The sequence below is a fragment of the Herpailurus yagouaroundi genome, unplaced genomic scaffold (assembly GCF_014898765.1).
Source record: "Herpailurus yagouaroundi ecotype Mexico unplaced genomic scaffold, PumYag 28, whole genome shotgun sequence".
Lineage (NCBI taxonomy): Eukaryota > Metazoa > Chordata > Mammalia > Carnivora > Felidae > Herpailurus > Herpailurus yagouaroundi.
This window is the reverse complement of record NW_024412376.1, coordinates 32,772,473-32,796,217: the sequence shown is the minus strand read 5'-3', so window position 1 is coordinate 32,796,217 and position 23,745 is coordinate 32,772,473. Positions and strand designations below refer to the sequence as shown.

Sequence of the window (23,745 nt, the reverse complement as noted above, 5' to 3'; positions counted from 1 at the left end):
GAGATGTTTCTTCTTTGATGGGTACTATTGACTGTGGAGATATTGTCAAAGCTACAGATCCTCCTGTTCTTTCTCACTTGATAAGCCTCAAAGGCCAGAGGATTGCTGGAAGCACTGACCTTTTGCCCACTTGGTAGATTTAGGGGAGCCCATGCTCTTGATAAAACCCCCTTCCTTTCCCTATCAAGTTAGAGAGCTCCACACAGAATATGGCCGGCAGGCTACTTACTTACGGGATGCCTGGCCCATGGGAAAACTATACCGTAGTCAGGGATCTGTCCAGCCCAGTGGTGAGTACTTGCAGCAGAATTGGACCTTGCCTTGTCACTTGATCATTGGTCTAAGAGTAATGGTCAGTGCCTTTAGATTCTGATAAATTCTGGATCAACAGGCTGTTTCATGAATTTAGGATAGGTTTCTACTTACCCCAAAGCTCCCCTGATTGATACCTTCTGTTTGGGATGACCAGTAAACCAGGAGGCTATTGCCATTGAGCTTATTAGCCTGGTACATTCCACAGGAGACTAATAGGTTCACACCATCTTACAACCTTGAAAATCTTGCCTTCTCTGCCTATATTTTGGCCCAATATTACTCTTTCAGTTTGTTATCTACCATCACACCCCTTACCTAGAATGTTAGACAAGTATGCCAGGTGCATATTTGTAGATATGAAAAGTAAACTATTTTTGTGGTGCTGCCTGAAACTATACTTTTTGGAAAATTTTAATTTCTTGTAAAGTCATTAAACTCATTTTCTGCATCTACAGCCAAGTCTCTGTAGTGTTAGTTGCTACCTTGTGGGAGGGTTTTTAAGGCCTTATGATTCTTTCATACCCTAACTCCCTTTATGATAAATAAAGCTAAACTGTTTGTTAATAAAGAACAATCATGACCTTAGAGAAGTCATATATTTGACATATCTTTTTCCATCCTTTTCCATCCAGCATGTCTAAATCATTATGTTTGAAGTGAGTTTCTTGTCGACAACATATATAGTTGATTTATGACTTTGAACCACTCCACCACTCTCATGTTTTAATTGGTATGTTTAGATGATATGATTTAATCTAAGTAGTGATATGTTAGGGCTTCAGTCTATTGTTTTATGTTTTCTTTTCTGCTTATTCCATTTTTTATCTCCCTCTTTTCTGCTTCTTGCTTTCATGAAGGTTACTTAAACATTTTTGAGAATGACATTTTGTGAATTTTCTATATTGTGTTTGAAAGTGTGTCTCTTTATCCATCTTGTTTAGTGATTGTCCTAGGTACTAATTATATGTAGATAACTTATCAAATCTGCTGGTGTCATTATTTTACCAGTTTGTGTGATGTGTAAAAATATTACATCCTTTAATGTCACTTTAACTTTCTATTTATGATAGACTTGTAAATATTTCTGAGAATCTAATTAGAAAGCATTCTACTTTTTATTTCACCATCGAATATACTTTAGGAAACTGCAAGGGAGAAGGAAAGCTTATTGCATTTATGCATATTTTTGCTCACCATGTTCTTTCTTTTACTCTGATATGTCTTTCATTGTTTACTTATAGAGAATTTCCTTTATTCAATATTTTGAGGAGCACTGCTGGTAACATATTCAGCTAGTTTTCCTTCATCTGAGAAAATCTTGATTCCCCCTTTATTTCTGAAGGATATTTTCACTGGGTATAAGATTCTAGTTTGACAATTCTTTTCTTTTAGCATGTAAAAAATATTGTGCCTCCTCCCTCCATCTGGCTTCCATGGCTCCTTGATGAGAACTCCTCTTCATTCATATCGGTTTTCCCCTGAGGGTAAACTCATTTTTGTCTGGCTGCATTCAAGACTTCTTTTGGTCTTTATTATCCTTAAAGTCTGTGTTTTGGTGGGGATTTCTTTGGGTTTATCCTGTTTGGGATTTATTCAGCTTATTTAAAAATGTAGGCTTATGTTTCTTGTCAAATTTGCAGTTTTCGTCTGTTATTTTTTTTTTTTTGAGTACCCTTTGCAGACCCACCTTCTTTCTCCTGTCTTTCTGAGCCTCTGATGACGCAACTGTTAAATCCTTTGTTATAGTCCCACAGATCCCTGAGACTCTCTTCATTTTGTCTAGTCAATTTTTTCTGTTTTGTTCAGATTGGATAATTTCTTTGGTTATATCTTTTAATTCACTGATTCTTTTTTCTGCCCCTTCCATTTTTTCTGATGAGCTTATCCACTGAGATTTATATTTTGCTGAATGTATTTTTCAGTTACAAAATTTCCATTTGGACTTTCTTTTTGCTGAGATTTTGTATTTCTTTGCTCAGTCTTTATATTTGTCAGTGCTTTCAAACAAATGTTCATAATACCTGATTGAAATATTTTTTTTTTTATCATCCATGTTTTAGAACCTCTCTCAGATGATTCTAACACATTTTTCATTTTGGTGTTGTTATCTACAGACTCTGTTTTTTAAAAAATTCAGTTTGAGATCTTCTCCAGTTCTTCGTATGATGAATCATTTTCTATTGAAACCTGGACATTTTCATAGTTTGTTATGGACTCTGAATCTTATTGAAACTTTCTGTGTTAGATGGCTTTCTCTGGCCCTGTCCTGCTGGGAGAAGGAAGGGTGCTGCTTCAGGACTTCAGTGGAAGTAGAAGTCCAGGGCTTGACACAGTATAGCTGGGGGCTCTTTATTGTTGCAGGGTGGGACTGCTAGTTTTTAATTACCCATGTGGTCTCCACTGATACACAGTGTGTGTGTGGGGGGGGTGCCCTCATTACCACTTTGTGGTGATAAAATTCCTGCCCCTCAGCTAGGGCTCCTGTGACATCACCTCCAGTGTGGAAGAGGAGAAGCAGTCTGTTTCTGCTGGGTAGGGGTGGAAGTCCATGCTGCCTGCACAGTCTCCTCTGATGCAATGGGGGAAGCAGGGCCTTGTTAGTGGTCTATGGAGATGGGAGTCCTCTCTCCTTAATGGGTCTTCTCTGATACCACTGCGGTGGGAGTGTTGGGCACCTTGTTACAGCCTCTAAAGGTGGAAGACTCAGCTCCCCACTCAACCTTTGCTGGCATGGGTGGGGATGGGGTCACCTCTTTGTGTGGGTGTTTGACTGGACTAGAGAGAACATTGTCTAAAAGTTTTTTGTCTTGGGGCGCATGGATGGCTCAGTTGGTTGAGCATCTGACTCTTGATTTCAGCTCAGGTCATGATCCCAGGGTCATGGAATCAAGCCCCACATTGGACTCTGTCCTGAGTGTGGAGCCTGCTTGAGATTCTCTCTCTCTACCTCTGCCCTTCTCCCTGGCATGCTCTCTCTCTAAAATTAAAAAAAAATAAATAAAAATTAAAAAATAAAGTTTTTTGTCTTGCTAAGCTACTCGTTTCTTTGTCCTTTGGCTAGGGGAATTTGACTTTTATTGGAGCTATTTTTATCTGTACCAATTTCATTTTGAATTTCAGCTCCTTCAGCTTCAAATCTGGGATATATGAGGCGAAAAGGACACTCACCACCATGTTGTTCCATGTGTCTGAAGGTCCACAACTGGAGAATGGTTGTTTCTCCACTGTTCGCAGTCTTCTTAGGTTTGTTTTATATAACGTCCAGTATATGTCTACTGTATCTTCCCGGGAGCAGAGTTCCCCAATACTCTTTTCAAGTCTCCCAGCATCCTCACTGAACCTGTAGCCTGGCTGCCACACCCTAGTGATTAGACATGTCACCGAGCTACTCTTAACACTTCAGTTATGTGACAGCTGCTCTACCTATTGGACTGTTTCAGACTTACTGCATTCCTGCACCAGGAACACACCTTTTCAGAGAAATATTGGTTCTTTCCCCCAGTATTTTACTTTACTTTCTGTTATGACCCACACCACCAAATAGTACCTTGGAAGAGCTCATGGCTGGTTAAGGGTGCTTCAGAACATAAAAAAAACCCAAAAAAACAAAAAAACAAAAAAACTGGTATTTGAAGCATGCTAGCTCCTTGTGAGGAAGTTTGCTTTTCCTTCTAAACATACTTATTTCCCCATTCCAGAAATGGAAGGAGGAATACTTGAGCCCCCTTTTTTATATGGACATGTCACTATATGGACTCCTTAAATATGTGGCCCTAGCTATCAGTCCCCCAATTTATATCTCCTAGTCTTTTACCACTTTCTCATTTTTCCTACCTCCTAATCCCCCTACCCACTAACTTGAAGTCTGGTTAAGTGATCTAGAGAAGAAAACAAAGACGTTCTATGGAATGGGTGCTTGATTTTCAGTAGTGCCACAATCAGCTCCATTTTATGGTATGTCACGGGGTCTGGATAATTGCAGAAATTATCTAGTAATAGGGAACACCAATGTGCAAGGAATTTGGAATCTTAATATATTCGATGCAGTGGGATTGATACAAGAGATTCATTGGAAGCAGATTTTCAGAGTACTATAGAACATATCAAAATTATTTGTGAAAATAGACACAAAGGATAAATAGGATCTAGAACATTAGACTGAATTATTTATTTTTTATCAAAGAATAATTGCTATACAATATTGAATTAGTTTCATATGTACAACATAATGATTTGATACTTATATACACTAGGAAATGTTCAGTGCAGTAAGATTTGTCACCATCTCTCACCTTACAAAATTGTTACAAAATTATTGACTTTATTCCCTATGCTGAAATTTAGCTGTTGTGTCTCACTTATTTTTATAAATAGAAGATTGTATCTTTTAATTCCTTTTACCTATTTCATCCATCCTCCTGCCCCCCTCCTCCAACAACCATCAGTTTGTTCTCTGTATCTATGAGTCTGTTTGTTTTGTTTTGTTTGCTTGTTTGTTTTGCTTTTAACTCCAAATATAAGTGAAATCATACAGTGTTTACCTTTTACTGACTTATTTCACTTAGCATAATACTCTCTAGGTCTCCCAATGTGGTCACAAATGACAAGATTTCATTCTTTCTTGTGGTTGAGTAATACTCCATTGTATGTATTTACCACATCTTCTTTATCCATTCATCTATCAGTGGACACCTAGGTGCTTCTATACCTTGGCTATTGTAAATAATGCTGCAATTGACATTGGGGTACATATGTCTTTTTGAATTAGTGTTTTCATTTTCTTCAGATAAATACCCAGGAGCAGAATTGCAGGATGAAATGGTGGCTGTCTTTTTAATTTTTTTCGGGAACCTCCACACTACTTTCCAGTTTACATTTCCACCAATAGTGCACAAGGATTGCCTTCTGTGTACATCCTCACCAACACTTGTTACTTATTATCTTTTTGATAGTAGCCATTCTGACTGATGTTGTATGATAACTCATTGTGGTTTTGATTTGAATTTTCCTGATTGTTAGTGATGTGGAGCATCTTTTCGTGTGCCTGCTGATTATCTGCATATATTCTTTGGAAAAGTATCTATTCAGGTCATCTGCCCAGTTTTTAACTGGATTGTTTTATTTTGTTTTAGATATTGAGTTATATGAGTTCTAATGTGAATGTTAGCACATTTGATATTGTCCCAAAGATCTCTTAAATTACCCTATGTTTTAAAATCCTTTTTTCTTTTCATTGTTCAGTTTGGGTTATTTTCACTATCTTGTCCTCTAGATTGTTGATCTATTATTATATATCATATAAGATGTGCTGTTTATTCCCTCTGATGTATTTATCATTTCTGTTATTGCATTCTTCAGCTCTGGTTGGTACTTTCTTATATTTTCCAGCTTTGTTAAAATTCTCACTGTGTTCATCCTTTCTTCTCCTGAGTTTGATAGGCATTTTTATGACCATTACTACGAACTCTTTATCAAGTAGATTGCTTTGCTCCATTCATTTAGTTCTTTTTCTGAGGTTTTGTCTTGTTCTTTTATTTAGAACATCTTCCTCTGTCTCTTCATTTGCCTGACTTTCTCTATATGTATTGGGTAGTTCAGCTCCTTTTCCTGGTCTTGAAGGAGTAGCTTTATGTAGAAGTTGTCCTGTGGGGCCCAGAAGGGCAATTCCCCCGGTCTCCAGAACAAGGTTGCTCCAGGAATGTCCCCGTGTAGTCTGTGTGCACTCTCCTGTTGTGGTGGGGAAATGACTGCTGTGGGTACATGATAGGTGGGAGTGGCCCTGGACCAGCTGGCTGCGATGCCTGGCTGTCATTGCTGCAGATGCACTGGTGGGTAGGGTTATTATGCTGTTGGCTGTAAGGCCTAGACAAGGCCCAGGCTTGTTTGACACTCTTGGTGGATCATGCCCTCTGACATTAGCAGTCTAGAGGGAAAATCCAAAATGGTGCTCCCCAGTGCCAAAATCAGTATGGCAGAACAAGACAGTAAAAATGGCTGCCTCCAGTGTCTCAGTTCCTGGGGAGAGAGAGGCCCAGCTTTCTCCTGCCTCTCTAGTGGGTGCATTAGTAAGGAGGCCTCCTTCACCTATAGATATGCACTTTTTGATTGTGTTTCTTGCACTGCTTTCCATGTCAAGTGAGCCAGCACGTGAGCTTTTTAAAAGTGGGTTATTCTGTCACCACAGTTTCATAGTTTTCCTGGATATGTTCCTTGTAAGTTTTCAGAGTTGAGTATTTTGGGGGTTCCTCTCTCCTGTGAAGAATCTAAGGGGTAATGTGCCTTACATGGAGTTCCAATCTTTCACTCCTCAGGGTAAATAAACTTCTGTATCTTTGAGATCCCTCCGATCCATGGAGTGCTGCACCTCGGGTGTGTTTTTTCCCTTAGCGAGACAGTGTCTCTGCCTCTTCTACCCATTTTCTTGTTCCTTGTTGCAGAGGCTCTGTTCATCCAGCTTCTCAATCCCCTTCATTGCACTGCTTTCCATGTCATGTGAGTCAGCACCTGAGCTTCTCAATACAGTTTCTCAATCCCCTTCAGAGGGAATTATTCCATATGCAGTTATGGGTTTGTTATGTCCATGGGAGGGGTGAGTTCAGGATCTTCTATGCCATCTTGAACTCTCCCCCAGAATTATATCATTTAAATTTTCGTCTTCAGGCATTAAAATAATTTCCCATTGAAGAAAACTTCATCATATTTAAGAACTTCTGTATTTCAATTCTCTATGTTTGGGTTGCCAATAGAAACACACGTGTCTTAATTCTGAACCTGCTACATTCTGCTACAGAAGTCATAGAGTGATGCTTAGGGAGTTTAAAAATTGACCAGAAATTTTAATCTCCAGAAATAAATGTAAATTACTCTCATTGCTTACAGGCCAAATGCAATTTCTTTTTTAAAAAAATTAATGTTTATTTATATAAGAGAGAGAGAGAGAGAGAGAGAGAGAGAGAGAGTGCAAGTGGGGGACAGGGACAGAGAGAGAGGGAGACAGGATCTGAAGCAGGCTCCAGGCTCTGAGCTGTCAGCACAGAGTCCAATGCAGGGCTTGAACCCATGAACCGTGAGATCATGACCTGAGCCTAAGTTGGACGCTTAACCAACTGAGCCACCCAGGCGCCCCCAAATGCAATTTCTAAAATGAACATTGGACCTATGTAGTATTTGTACCCTGAGAAAGATTTCAGAACATGAATGCATCTGAATATAACTAAATATTTTTTCATATATATATATATATATATATATATATATATATATATATATATCTCAAACTTAGAGCAAATGTGTAAGCTTGATAAATTCAGTAAGATTGTTACACATTGACACATAGAAGTATGTAAAAAAAGAAATTAAAAAGTTGTTTCTTTTTTCATTGATGGTTTTCCTGTGAAAAATATAGTTTTTGGTTTCAAAATGCATCTGTTCCAGTGTATTTTGCTTTCAAATCACAAACTTTTGCTAAGTAATTTCAATGAAATTGTTAGCAAAACCCAACTTCGGCTGCTTGCCACTGGAAAGGTAATACTCAAAAGACAGGTGCTGGCCGGAAAGGAAAGATTGCTTTATTTAGGAGTCTGGCAACCTGGGGAGACAGCGGATTGGTGTCCAAGGACCATCTCCGAGGTTCCAGGTTAAGGAGCAGGGTTTTTAAAGGGGAATTCAGGGTAGGAGATTACATATATGTTGATGAAAAGGGCAGGGAAACTTATGACTATTCATGAGGAAAGGTGGAATACACACATTGAGCAAACATACATGCAGCATACATCCCGTGTTCACTTTGGGGTGGGGACTTAACACCAGAGGAGGAAAAATGCAGCTCCTGGCGTCAGTCAGGAGGTTATTTTACGCCAAGGACAAGGGGCTATGGGCATGTTCCAAGAGCTGGCATAAACTGGAATGGGGTCTTAGGCTCATTATCTGTTAAGGAATGCAGGGCTTTGCTTGTTCATAGGCTGGAACTATATCAGTTGACCTTGAGTTCAAGCCTCTGTAGAAACAGCTAGTGGATTTGTTAGTGGGGTCTGAAAAGACACAATAGCTGATTAGGGAGAAACAATTCTCTAAAAAACAACCTTTAAACTTTCTGCTGGTTTCAGTCTCATTAACACTGTGGGGCACGGTTTCAAAATGATATGTCATTTATTTTTAGATAGCATAGGAATAGTAATTGGAAGCACAGTGAAATTTGGATTATAGGAAATTTTTGATGCTGATATTTAAAATAATACTGTCCTTGCTAAGAAAAGGGAAGATATAAAAAAATGTAAGAGCAATGATAGTTGAATCTAGCTTTTAACGTGTTTTTATAATTTTAGCTGCATACATAAATCTGTCATCATACATACATAATTTTCGAGGTAAATTTAGGACTTCCTCAACCATTACAATATTTTGTTTACGAATTTGTTTGTTCACTCGCACATTTCTTTTTTTAATTCAGCAAAAACAGTGAGGACCTACTGCTGTTAATAACATCCTATTCTCAATGCCTAGTGTGTGCCGTGTACCATTCACAAGAAAGTTGTGAATGAAAGACAAAAATAGTATCCTTGCTTTTGGATTTGATTGAATTAAAAATAAAATCTACTGTTCATGCTTCAATGGGATAGTTGTTTCCTATGGTAATGTTAAATTTTTAAAAATAAGGAATGACTTAAATTTAGTAAAATATATAGAGATTATTCCCTTCTGAACGTATTTTCATCAACTGCAGAAGGTATCTTTATCACCACGAAATCATGCGTAAGTCTTCTGGTCAAGGAATATTGCATAAGGTTATTTGCCTTTAAATGTGTGACTCAAACTGAAAAGGACAACAAAGAAAATCTTAAGGCTTCAGTTTGAAACATTAGAAGTTATTCTCTGCATCATTTATTATCATTTTTGCTACCTCATTTTTGCTACCAGTGATTTTCAAAAGTGACAAGTTTATATGATGAAATTACGACACATATTTATCTGAGAAAAATTGAGAAATTTTAGATTGGAGATTACTATAACTAAGATCACTTTTAATAATGTGTTATGTAGGGTTAGTATCTCATTTATAAGGAGTTTATTGAATCTCTCTTCATGTGCTATTATAATTGCTTAAAACATTTTAATAAATTTGTACTTTTATGTACGTATTAGATATGATAATTATGTGTGGAGAGTATTAACTAAATAAAAAGTTATGTTTGTATAAAATCTCTGATGAATGGAAAAAGGGGAGAGCAGCCAACTTGTTAATGAATCATGACTTATTTAAGGAATCTGAGGACTCCTTATTTCTTTCTCAGTTGTGTCACATAATTAAAAAATATTTCTGTAGAAGAGGTTCTCTCCATCAGTACACACACACACACACACACACACACACACACACACCCCTACTCTTTTCAAATAGAAGAATCTTCAACTATGTTTCTAAAAGAGGTTTTAATTAATAAAATGATTGAAGATTTAGTGTAACCAAATTGAAGCCCTTTGGAGTACTTTTCTATTTTATTATCTTAACATTGAAGAAATTATTCTTCTCTTACTGACATGTTTACTATATTTAAATAAACTCTCTGAATACATATAACATCCTGTGTCACATTTTGAATAAACTGTGTAGGTAAAATTTTAAAATTATTAAAATTGCTAGCAGAATCTAAGAATATGTTTATGTAAATAAAACAGATTAGAAAATGTGAAGCATTTATGTGTGACTTAGGTTATAATATCATATAAATTTGATTACTTGTTTAGTTATTTATAGATACTAAAACTATACTTAGAGCTATGTAGGTGTGTATAAAATATGACTTAAAGTAAATGTATTTCTCATGTAAATATGCATCTCTTTCTTTGTGAAAAAGTAAAGTCACTGAGAAGAAACATGCTTCTTAAGTCTATTGGCAGAAGCCCGAATACTCCTTTGTTTTGAGAAGTGGATTCTAAAGCACAGTTAGTGAATCTAAAACTTTAGATTTCTTAGAGAATTCTAAAGGGAGAAAGACTGGGATATCTACAGAGTCCCAGATTTTGTAGATTACTCTGAGAGTCTGAGGATAGTGCACAGATTTGATATGTAGAACCTGTTCTCAACCTCTGTTCCAGTGAAGGTAGTCATTTTACTCTTTACAAAAGTTCACTGGTACATACTGAGACCGATTCCTCAGATAGCACTGGAAAATTTGAGCTTTAAGTGCGGGCTTCCTTCTGGCACACTTACACGGAAGGTGTGTGAATGTGAATATGATGAGTCTGTGTATGTGCGTGAGTCTGTCATGGTGGTGGAGCTTAAATGACAAACCGCTTGCTGAAAATGGCCTTTTGAAATTTCCAATTGGGAAATTTAAGTGGAAGGTCTAAAGGTAAATTTTCTATATATAAAATCTATTTTCTATCATATATAATCATTATATTCATAATTCATAATATTCACATATATAATACTCATGTACATAGTCAAATATTTATAATAGTCAAATACAGATATTCATGAATTATATATATGTGTGTGTGTATATATATATATATATACACATATGTGTGTGTATATATATATATATATACACACACACATATATATATATGATTTCCCAAAGTCCTATTTAAATAATTTAGATTTTAGTTGCTACCTTTGCTGTCTTTCTCATTCACCAGCCCCTCTTTTTTGCCAGATATTGTCATAGACACAGTGCATAAATTGGTATGGACTAGACACTAGACCTGTGGTTGCTCCGTCAAAACCAGATACCTCATCAAGACACAATCACTCTTCTAAGCTCAGCTGAGATCTCACAATTGGCAAATTGTAATGGCACATTAGAAAAGCGGTGGGGATCCTCTTTCTTAAGGTTGGCTGCTGGTAGTAAACCAAAGTCCCATCAAAGCAGGATGGAAATGAGTTTCCATTTGGGCTATTTAATAACAAACATTCTCTAAATATGTTAATATATTGGCACTCCATATCTTTTCTTTCTTGTGTATTTTTGTATAATTATGTTTATAGAAACGTATTTTTTAAACATTCTTACTCAATGGGATTGTACAAATATCTATGTGGTATAAAGTATATAATGATCAAGCTAACACTTGCATACCAGCTGAAAAAATAACATTACCAATACATGTTCATAATTGAAAAAAAAATGGAAATAACCTACATATATAATGACAGGAGATGCATAAACACATTTTGGCTTTTCCACTCAGTGTATCTTAATTATGTGTGCTATCCACCTCTAGACACTGCCATCTGGCTCTGGCCCAGAAAATATGTCTCAGTGTTTGTTCAGATAAAGGATAAGGTCCTGCTACCTGAAGTACTTCTAGGAAATAATGTGTTTTACTTCTTAGAGTAAGCATAACTTTTACCCAGCCATAACTTAGGGTAAGGAGAATCCATATGTATTATACTAACAAGGCAAAAACTATAGTATACCGACAGTATATATAATGACATAGTTTCCTTTTTCAGTAAAATCAGTAAATATCGATAATGGAGATCCCAAAGGTGAAGCATAGAACTCAGGAGTAAGAACAGTAGGAAATTAAGCAGTAGAGTCAAAAGCTGGCCCTTCTGTGGCCTTTTGTAATATCAGGGCTATCCTAGACACTGGGGTTAGCCTACACCTCTGTTTTTTCTAAGAGCATTTCTGATTGCTAGAGTTCAGTGTAAAATAATTGTTATGTATGTTATGGGGAATGAATTCAGATTTAATAATTCAGAGACCATCAACTGAATAATCTGTATGGCTTATGATCTGGCTGAAATAGACACAATTTCTTTAGATTCTCTGAGTGTGGTTGGCTCTTCAAATTTAGGCAACAAATTAGGAATGGATGCCTTTCACCAGTAAATCTTTGGTTCATGGTAATTGTGACCATCTTTTAGATCTTGTTTGTGAGTGTGGTTTGGAGACAGAGTCTGTCTCATTGAGGAGATAAATGCCTCAGTCATTTATAAACCACCGTCTTTGGAAATAGAATCCATGGGGAAGTCAAAGGTTAGAAATACTAGAAGATTTCCGTAATCCACATATTGTGGTAATGTGGTCTGTGTTATGGTTAAATATTGGATTTTTATTCACTGGTATTTCAGCTGAGAACTCTCACAAGCCTGGGAGCGCCTGAGATAAATGTTGGTTTGTGCTTTGATCCTTTGACATAAAATAACCTGTCAAAAGTTTATTCCATGACATAAGCCTTGTTATATGGGCAACATTTTCAAGCCCTAAATGTTCAGGTAACCCGATGGTCTAATCAGTTGCTATTAAATTGTTTTGCCAAACAGATAATAGTCAACTGATTAGACCATCAGATTTTTTATTTTTTATTTTTATTTTTTTTATTTTTATTTTTTTTTTCAACGTTTATTTATTTTTGCGACAGAGAGAGACAGAGCATGAACGGGGGAGGGGCAGAGAGAGAGGGAGACACAGAATCAGAAACAGGCTCCAGGCTCTGAGCCATCAGCCCAGAGCCCGACGCGGGGCTCGAACTCACGGACCGCGAGATCGTGACCTGGCTGAAGTCGGACGCTTAACCGACTGCGCCACCCAGGCGCCCCATAGACCATCAGATTTTTTAAATATCCTTTTGAAGAGATGTTTTATGAATAGAAAAAAATTAAATATACCCTGTCCTTAATTTTTATTCTCAGGTTGGAGAGACAAGATGCAAAAAGGTTTGCACCTCTAAGTCTGACCTGAGGTCTAATGACTTCAGCATTGTTGGAAGCTTACCAAGAGATTTCGAATTATCCAATTATGACTGCTATGGAAAACCTATTGAGGTCAACAATGGGCTTGGGAAATCTCAGGCAAAGAACAACAAGAAGCCGCCCCCTGCCAAACCTGTTATTCCAACAGCAGCTAAGCGAATTGATCTTTACGCAAGAGCATTGTTTCCTTTCTGCTTCTTGTTCTTCAATGTTATATATTGGTCTATATATTTATGATAAATCTTTTTCATTTGTGTAAAATAAAATCCCATGTCATTGTGACCAACCTCATTCATAAATGCCAGTCTGAAAAATTTTGCATTTTCATAGCAATATATTGCATTTTGGATGCCATGTGATTGTAATAAAAATGTGGCACCTAACTTTCGAATGGCAGCATGATCTTGTTACGTCTGTGCTCTACTGATGATGTATATATGTATAGCAAACATATTGCTTTAGGAATAAATGAAGGATAAGCATACTCCATACAATAAAATCTAAACTGTTCTCTTCGGTTAGTGTAAATTGCAAATATTTCACATAATTCTGATAATAAAATGATGTGCACGCTGGATCCTGTTACGACGACCACTCTAATGTATGTAGTATTTCAAATTTCCTTCCTTGTAACTTTCAGAGAAAGCCATCTTATTCTTGTATAATTTTAGATGGTACTATCACAGATTAAGCAAAAATTATATTACATATTGTTTAAACTTTGTAAGTAGAAATATATTAACTATAATTATGTGGGCTCTGTGGAGAAATAAAGTTCAAAAAGTTACTAGTTTGTAAAATCAGCTCATTTTAAAGTGTGTCTGTGTTGTCAAAATGCCAGGTTATAAAACACGGTAAGCATTTTTGAAACAAAGGGACATCTGGATTTACATAAATTCATACTGAATTCTGGCTTCTGATAAAAATAAAGGATAGATACATTGATTAAATGTTTCTGACAAAAGAAATTCTATTTAATCCATCTTAAAGCCTAAATATATTTTCATGGATTTCATTTTGTTGATATAGAATATACAAAATCATTGTGCCTTAAAGAGTCATAAATATTTTAAATTGGAATATAATAATGGATATATGATTCCACATAATTTTTAAGAAACTAAGAGGAAAATACCCTATTATTAGAAGTAACGAGTTTGGAAAAAAAAAATCTTTGAAGGATTTTAGCTTCTTTATTATATTAAAATGCTTACATATTTTAAAGCAAAACTAAATTTTTTTAATTCATTTCTTTTTTATTTGAATAATTTCGGATTTGTTATAAAACATTTAAAGATTAAGTATATAATGTCCTTGTCTATGTTAGGCCTTCTAGTTGTATTTTTGTTCTTGCTACAAGTCTAGATTACTTAGATTTATTTACTTTGATCTTCAGTTTGAAAGTAGGCAATTTCTGGTCTATAAGTGTCCTATATCCTAGTGGTATCAACCCAGTGTACCTTTTTATTTCTCCATAGTTGAAATTGGAATTATCAGTAATTCATATAACACAAACATAAGACCAAATAAGTATATTTACATTATTTGGAGAGTTCTGTCGCAGATGAGAGTTTATATGGTTAATTCGACAATAAAGTGTGTTTAAATATTGTTTATGCAAATTGCTATGTGTCATTCAATGCTATTTTATTAAAGACTTTAACTTTTAAAAATTTTCACCGATTACCAAATTTTTAAAAAAATAAGATGTAATCTAATCCTCTGTAGAACTTCAGCACCCCCTAGTTGCAAAAGCTCAGCCATCTGAATAGTTTTAACATGCCACAAGTAACCCTACTGATGGACTTCAATATCCTGCAAGGACCCAAGGCAGTAACATTTTAATGGAACCATGCTAGGAAGAAAATGCCTTGAGTAAGACTTAAACCATTTACAACTTTTATTTATAAAAATGGCATTTGCTTATAATACATTTTTTACATTTCTGCAAATTTCACTCATATTCAGAAGTTTGATTTAGATATAGAGTTTTAAGTGGGAAATGTACCAAATGGAAGACAGGTTTCATTATACAAGAATTTATTTATTGAAAATAATGTGAATGAATTCCTTTCTGTAATATTTTAGCCTCCTAAGATCAATTTTAATACCAAACTAAATACATAGCCATCTAAGGATTAAGTGTGTGTATAGAACTTCAAGTGGAACATTAGACAGTGATCATAACAATGAAGTCCAATTAGTGTCCACTTAACAGTTGTTCTATAATTCTTATCTCAAGGACTTAGTCGCTTAACCCCAGGGTAGTTCTGGTCTGTGTCTTTAAATATTATGTCTTTCTAGGAGACTTGCAGTGTATTTACCTGTATCTCAGTATCTCAGATCCAGTGTCCCCAAAATAAAAATTATCTTGTCCTCACAATCAGTAGGTTCTCTTATTCCCTATTCCTGTTAAAGCCGTCCCTGTTGCAGTCAGCCATATTAAATCTTCTTTCCTTCTCTCACTCTACACCCGTTCAAGTACCGACGCATATAGATTCTCCCTCTCACACCTGCCACTTCCTCCTCTCTGTTTCTGCTGACACAACCCTAATTCACTTGCCCTTTCCCATTCCTTATCAGACTGTTACAGCAGACTCGCTCCACTAGAACTCAGCTTATTATTATTATTATTTTCATCAGGTAGGCTTCACTCCCAATGTGGGGCTTGAACTCACGATCCTGAGCTCAAGAGTCACATGCTCCACTGACTGAGCCATCCAGGCACCTCAAATCAGCTTATTTTTGAACTGTGTGATACTCATTTTTTTTTTAATTACCCAAGTAAGACATGAATACCTTGAATATTAGAAACCAAGGTGTATTTCGAGTAAGCACTCAAAGTTGCTGTCATGGCAGCTGCTCTCCAAGCTCTTTTCTCTTTTCCCCAGAGGTCACCACCTTAGGCATCTGCCTTAGGCATTTACAACTCTATCCATTTTTTTAAATCAAATTTTTAATTAAAATTTTTTTTAACATTTATTTATTTTTGAGAGAGACACAGAGACAAAGCATGAGTGGGCGAGGGGCAGAGAGAGAGGGAGACACAGAATCCAAAGCAGGCTCCAGGCCCTGAGCTGTCGGCACAGAACCTAATGTGGGCCTTGAATCCACGAACCCCAAGATCATGACCTGAGCCAAAGTTGGACCCTTAAATGACTGAGCCACCCAGGCACCCTTATCCAGTTGTGTTTTTTTAAATGTTCATTTATTTATTTTTGAGAGAGAGAGAGCACAAGTCAAGGAGGGATACAGAGAGAGAGGGAGACACAGAATCCAAAGCAGGCTCCAGACTCTGAGCTGTCAGCCCAGAGCCTGATGTGGGGTTCAAACCCATGAACCGTGAGATCATGACCTGAGCCAATGTTGGGAACTTAACCGACTAAGCCACCCAGGTGCCCCCCCCATCCAATTTTTAAATATGACAGATAATTTAATGTAATGGGATTTAACATAAAGGGGATTTTACCATATGTTTGGTTTTGCAATTAGCTTATTTTTTATTTAATATGTCTTGGAGATCTTTCTTTGTGAGGACATATTGGACATTCATAGGTCTATCTTCTATGCTATTTTATAGCATGAATATGCCTGAATGTAGCTTCCTCTTAAACAGAAATTTGTGCACATATGAGTATTCTTCCATGAGACAAATGCCAGAAGTGAAGTTACTGAGTTGAAAGATGTATACATTTTAGATTTGGGGAGTTCTCCCAGATTTCCCTCCTAAAAGCTACAAATGTAGCTTTTCATCATGATAAACTCTCACAACCTAGTCATCTCTTAACCTGTTTTATGTCATTGGCATATTACTTTTATAGCTTTTTTGAAATTGTTTCAGACTTTTAGAAAGCTTGCAAAAATATTCCAAAGAATTCCTGTGTACCATTTATCCAGTTTCCTCAAATGTGAATATTTTATCATATTTGCTTTATTCCCCACTACTGTGTGTGTATGCATGTGTGCGTGTGTGTAAGTGTGCGTGTGTGAGTGCGTGTGTGTGTCCTTGAGACATTTTTTTTCTGAAACATTTAAAATAAATTTGCATAAAGATATGATGATGTCCCTTTACCTCTACAAACTTCAGTGTACATTTCCTAAACAAGAACTTGGTACCACCATAATGCCAAGTATCCATATCAAGAAATTAACATTAATAAAATGCTATATTCTAGAGACTTTATTCCAATTTGCCAATTGCCCCACTGTTTTCGGAGGGGGTGTTCAAGATCCAATCCAGTTTCATATATTTCACTTAATTATCATGACGTTAAGTTCTGTAAAATAAAACTGTGATCATGGCATTCTGGTCAAACATCTCAAGTGCCTTGTGTTGCCCAATGAGCTTAGTAGAAAAAATCCTCTTTCTGACATGAGATTCTCTCCTGTTAAATGTTTAATTTATCCCTGAAGCTGTTTCTCATACTACTCCTCTGCTCACATTTTGAAATCCAACCAAATTGATTTTGACCTTTATGTTTCATTTAGTAGTGATTGGAGTGTTAAGTTCAGCCAGGTACCTTGCCTTACAGGAAAGTGGTTTATGTTTCACTATTTCTTTTACGTGTGCCAGCCTTGGATGTCATGTCTTTAAATGCTCCTTTTAACTGATGTGTTTTCACTCAACATTGTCTTTTAGTCACATGGTTACATCTCTATTGAAAAACAAAGTTAAAATATTTCCCATTACATACACAGTGTTTAACTCAAGCTGCTCTAAAAACAATTCAATTTATCATCTATTACACTGAAAACTTCAGCTTACGCAAATAGTTGAATATAAAATTTTAAAGTACCAAGCCTAGGGGTGCCTGGGTGGCTCAGTCAGTTAAGCGTCTGACTTCGACTCAGGTCAAGATCTCACAGTTTGTGATTTCAAACCTCGCATTGGGCTCTGTGCTGACAGCTCAGAGCCTGGAACCTGCTTCAATTCTGTGTCTCCCTCTCTCTGCCTCTCCCCTTCTTGCACTCTCTCTCTCTCTCTCTCTCTCTCTCAAAAATAAATAAATATTAAAAATACAATACCAAGCCTGTGATAAATGGTTAGAAATATTTTTGATAACTTTTACTCAATGCTTTCTTGTTAGAATATTACCTTGCTTTAGAATAGCAGATTTATTCCAATTATATTTTCAAATTAAATGCATATGTTTATATAACATATTAATAATTTAGCATTAACTCACCCTCACTTTTTAACTAAACAGACTTTCTTGTGATTAATATTAATGGATAATATGAATGTTATATTCAAGGTTGGTTATACTCAGTGTGTGTATACACATATATGCAGACATTTGATATTTTATATTTAATATGTTTTATATTTTCTCTACATATATACCCATATATTGTTATATATGCATATATATTATTTTATTTTGTCCTTACTCAGCAAGAACAATGAAATTTTGGAATTTCTATATTCTAAACAATAAATACCATTTACATTTCCACAAGTACTTTAAGATTTCTCACATCTCACATATCATACCCCAGACAATTCTTTCTAAACCCTCTTTAGCCTAGAATACTGAAAAAAAAAATGTAGCTCAGTAAATGCTTCTTCGGTACTTAATATCTTAATAAGTGTTAACCAAAAACTGTGAAGACAGAGATTCCATTCCTAAATGAGAGTCAACAGTGTGAGAAGGAAATATATGTTAAATTCCCAAATCACTATAAAACAAATCAGAATGCATAATGCATATTATCAAAGCATTAGGAGGAACAAGATCATTTGTGTAAAAGGAAAAAAAAACCTGTCTTAAGGAAAAGTAAGAAATACTTTAATGTACCCATTAATAAAGGCCATTTTACCATTGATCATAGAATTTTGAAGCTAGATATTAGCTAAAAAAAGAAAATTATGATGCGTAAAGTGCAGAAACATTGCAATTAAAAATGTCGAAGTGCTATTTGAATTTTATTTCCTAGTTAACATTGCTGAGGAAATAATGAACAGTAAAGGAAAGTTTCCTTAGCTGATGATGTAATGCACTTTACCTAATGTTTGTTTCTTAACTAAAACTCCCATCTGATCTTAATCCTGTAGCTTGAAACATTTTTCAGTAAATCCCAATTTGCAGCCTGAGGCAACTGCAGTTCAATTAATATCATTCACAGCGAGGCTGTCAAAAGGAGTCAGAGCCCTCCACCCCTTCAGCAAGAATGCAGTCAAACTACAGGTCCTTTCCCAATTACCTCATCAAACAGGGATTTTATTAGTCAATTAGCATTGCCTCACCCTATGCCATCGATGACACATAACAGAAACCCCATTTGGTGAAACAGTAAACAAGATGAAGAAGCAAATGATTTCAGTTTTTGAAAAGCTCAGCTCAGGTCACTGTATGTTCCCATGGGATATTCTTTTAAGTGTTTATTAGAGTTGGAAGTATAGCAGGAGGGAAATGGCATTTAACAATAGTAAACACCCTGTCCACTTCTCTTTGAGGACTGCGACCTCACGCCATATAGCTTTTAGGTATCTCCTCCTTAGGACACAAGCACACAAGCACATCCGCTTACTTTGCTAACAGGGTTTTTTGTTGTTGTTTTGTTGTTGTTGTTTTTTATAAATCTAGGTCAGAATTTTCAGGCTTGTCAGCTACAAAGATGATCTTTAACTTATTAACTGGGAGAATTATATGGAACTCATTAAGAGGGAATACCTAATAAAGTCTGCCTTAGACTATTATAAAGCCTCATTCTAAACACAGCTGCACTTGTCTGGTTCATTCATTTGTATACTCAAAAGCCCTTTCATTCAAAAATCACTGGAGTTTCCAATCAGTCCACTGGCATCTTAGAAGCTTCCAAATTTCTAGATGAATTAATTTAAATGTCTAAAGAAAAATGTGAACTTTCCTAATGAATATATGCGGGACATGCATCATATAAAAATAATCTTAGGGTCTAAACAAAGATGAAAGCCAATTATTGTATTATATAGGGAGGCGGGAGTGGGTAGCAGAAAGACTAAAAGTTATAGGACCTAGGTTATGGTTCTGAGTTTGCCATATACAATCCTGCAAACCTTCTCAAAGAATCTTTTTCTCCGTTACCCTATTTTTAAAGAGGGAATAAAAATAATGCAAGAATGACCAATTACAACATGTAAGCCTGCCTTTTATAGTCCATTATAGACGAGGATTTGGGAACATAGAATCGAGGCTAGAATCCTATTTGCTAGTGTAAATCTTGGCAAGTTATTCAACATCTGTGGGCCACAATTTGCCTATTTCTAACTCAGGGGTCGCAATGACAACCTCGTAACGTTTTTGTGGCGTTTTAATTTGTTGTTATAGGTAACATGCTCAGCAGAGTCCCCGGCACATAGTACGTGTAATAAATTATGGTTCTTATCATCTCATTTTACCTCTTACTACTATAACTACACTATTTCTAAGGAAGCTTCCACTTTTCAAGAGTTCTTTATTAAAATAACGAGTATTGGGCTAGAAAATACACCGACATTTTGACAATAGATTCACATTATGTCTGTCCTTCAGGTATTTTAGCACTCATAATCATCGAGATCAATTTGGAGTATAAAGGACTTTAAGAATAGAAACAACATCAGGAACTATAAATTACCTATTAAAATATTCTTGGAATGTGTAAAAAAAAATCTTCGGACTATTTACTTGGAAGTCCATAATGTAAACATTAGGTTGTGGGTAATGGAATATAGTAATGCCAAAAATTCAGAATCCACATATTTAAGGGTCATATTCTACATGTATCCTATACAAATAGATACATGAGAATATTATAGATTTAAAAAAAAAATAATACAGAAAAGAATTTTCTAGATATGTTACCCATCTTGTTGAAATTGAGCTTAGTCTCTAATAACCCATGAATGTATGGTAGTAATACAAGATAATTAATGCTCGTAACAATTATCCTGGAGAACTGCACGATTCTCAAGTTCTTTCTGAAACATAGAGGGAATACTAAATTATGTTCAGTAAAATTTTCATTTTAATATATTTTATTGTACTTTAATTCTTTGAAGATTGGTAACCCAACTATGTACTGAACATATTCTCAATTAACCCAAATATCCAATTAACCCAATTCCGTATAAATGATAATATGTTGCATTCTGAACTTATATTGAAAATATATGAGGCCAACCCCTAAGTAACAAAATTATATTGAACTTCTTAAGGCAACATAATTTATATGATAGCCATAGTATTTATCCATTTATGAAGAAACTTTTGTTAAAAACTTGACATCTAACAGGTGTAATGCTGTGAAAATATTAAAGTAAAAACTTAGTATACGTGCGTGTGTGTGTGTGTATGAATAGGTGTAAGTGAATATATATAATACATTATATATATATGTATACACACACACACACACATAGTATAGTAACAATTGGTGTTTTATTTGCAACTAAGACATACTATATTTTGCCCTTTATGAAGTACTAAAGGGTACCTATTTTATGTATATATGGAACAGTTTCACATTAAGGTTACATTAGAAGCTCTTTGAGAGAATGCCTATTTAAGGATCAAATAAAATCAGTGTGTGCTAATTGATATGAACCAGATGGCCCACAGAGAAAAACTTAGTCTCAACAGATTGTTCCATTTATTTATTTGTGTGCTATTCACTGAAAACACTCCCATTCTTGTATATGCCCCAGGTTAATTCTGCCCCACCTCATAAAATGAACTATAGCTTCTCCCCACATCATTCTATACATCAAGAACAACTCCTGTTTTTTACATTCCAAAGGGCTCAGGAAGGAAACACACCCAGCTGCCTCCCCATTTCTCTTAGTCCAGTTCTGTTGAGTTTGCCCATAATTCAGGTTGAATCTAACTCCTTCCACCAAACGCTGTGTCAGTCCTGTCCTCCAACGCAGGTTGGCAACTGCAGAATATCCTGTCTTGGTAGGATTCCTTCCCTTGGTGTCTATTCGTGAGTCATCATCCTTGATCCCAGCCCAGATGGCAGCCCTTCTTCTTCCATTCTTCCACTTCCACGGCTCAACCTCCTCTCGTGCCCTCAGGTCCATATGTTTCCGCATGTGTCCTCTGTGCCCCCTGGAATGCCCATGCTGGTATAAATAAAATCTTATCATCCTTAAGCTTTATGTGTGTGTGTTTTAATGTTTATTTATTGGGAGAGAGAGCATGAGTGGTGGAGGGGCAGAGAGAGAGAGAGAGAGAGAGAGAGGGAATCCCAAGCAGACTCCACACTGTCAGCATAGAGCCCAACATAGGACTGGAACTCAGGAACTGTGAGATCATGACCTGAGCCGAAATTGAGAGTTGGTCGCTTAACCAACTGAGCCACCCAGGCGCCCCAAGCTTTATGTGTTTTATTCATTCCCCTGCCTTGCCTGTACTTAATCAAAAGTGGTTATCAACTATATCAGTTTCAGATGGGCCCTGTTTATCTTCCCTCACTACGTATGGGGTAAGGGACCTGAATTAGTGTCTTGCTTGGTCTCCAGTAGTTTTCCAGATTATTTCTCTACCAATGTATTTTAGACCATTGGAGCCAGTATAAGAAATCACCATAGACTGGATGACCTAAACAACAAACATTTATTTCTCACAGCCCTCAAGTCTGATAGTTTGTGATTAGGGTGCCAGCACAGTTCTTAGGGAACTCTTCCTGGTATACAGAGGGCCATGTTTCTGTGGTGTCCTCACATGGCAAAAAGAGAGCTCGTTAGCTCTCTGGCCTCTTCCAGGAGAAATAATCCCATTCATGAGAACTCCACCCTCATGACCTAATTACTTCACCAAAGCCTAATCTCTAAACACCTTTACATTGGGATTAGGATTTCAACATATGAATTTGGGGGAGCCCAAACATTCACACCACTGCACTATACAAAACTACTTTTCTTTCTTTTTTTTTTTTTTTTTTTGATGCTTGAATTATCTTCCTTTATTGTGCTTTTAAACAGGTGTGTGTATCTATGAAAGAGAGATCTGTGGGAATGGAAAACAATCAGAAAAATGGTAAAGGAAATATAATAATTACTTATTTTCCAACACTGAGAATTAAATCACTCTACCTTTCTGAAATATTTGATTTGAATTTTTTAATTCATTTTATTGATAAGTGACATATGAATACTTTGTCTTATTTGGTTTTTTAATTAGAGCTATGAAACCTGATAAAGGGAAACCTCACTAAAATGGATCCAGGAGACCAGAAGGGGAAGCTCCTAGGCCCTACCACTTGTCATCCATTGCAGCCGGGCAGGAAGAGACATAACTTGCAAATGGTAATACTTTAGCTACTACTTTACTACCCAGCAGGAGGAAAAGGTTTTGCTCCTCCCCCAGCAACAACTCAGCCAATGAGAGACTGTCACAACTCAGCCAATGAAAAGCCACTGCATTTCAAACTCCCAGTTTACTCCAATGAACTTTTTGTTTATAACAGCCCTCCTGTTGTGTTTATAATGTAAACAACATGCTATGTTTTGTTTATAACAGCCCTTCTATAACAATCCCCATCCTCTATAAGGAACATAACTCTTTTGTTCTCCAGACTTGCCTAAGATTTGCCATAGCTTGTTTGTCCTGAATTGCCAATTTTCTGCTATTTCTGAATAAATTCACTGTTGCTGCTAAAATAACAGTTTTATTTTTAAAGTTAACAGAACCTAAAGTATAAACTTGAAATTGTCACCTGTTATTTATCTAGAGTCTCTGCAGTTATGCCTAGAGGCAATT

General features: G+C 36.1%; 1 protein-coding gene across 3 annotated transcripts in view; it reads left to right on the top strand.

The window, feature by feature from the left end:
* GLRB (glycine receptor beta) overlaps nucleotides 1-14,643 on the top strand; it is a 96,791-nt gene extending 82,148 nt beyond the window's left edge. For all 3 annotated transcript variants that reach the window (XM_040471617.1, XM_040471618.1, XM_040471620.1), the window contains one exon: nucleotides 12,962-14,643. In XM_040471617.1, coding sequence (XP_040327551.1) covers nucleotides 12,962-13,258 — 297 coding nt within the window. In that variant the 3' untranslated portion in view covers nucleotides 13,259-14,643. The remainder of the gene's footprint in view (nucleotides 1-12,961) is intronic.
* Nucleotides 14,644-23,745: the final 9,102 nt, after the last annotated feature.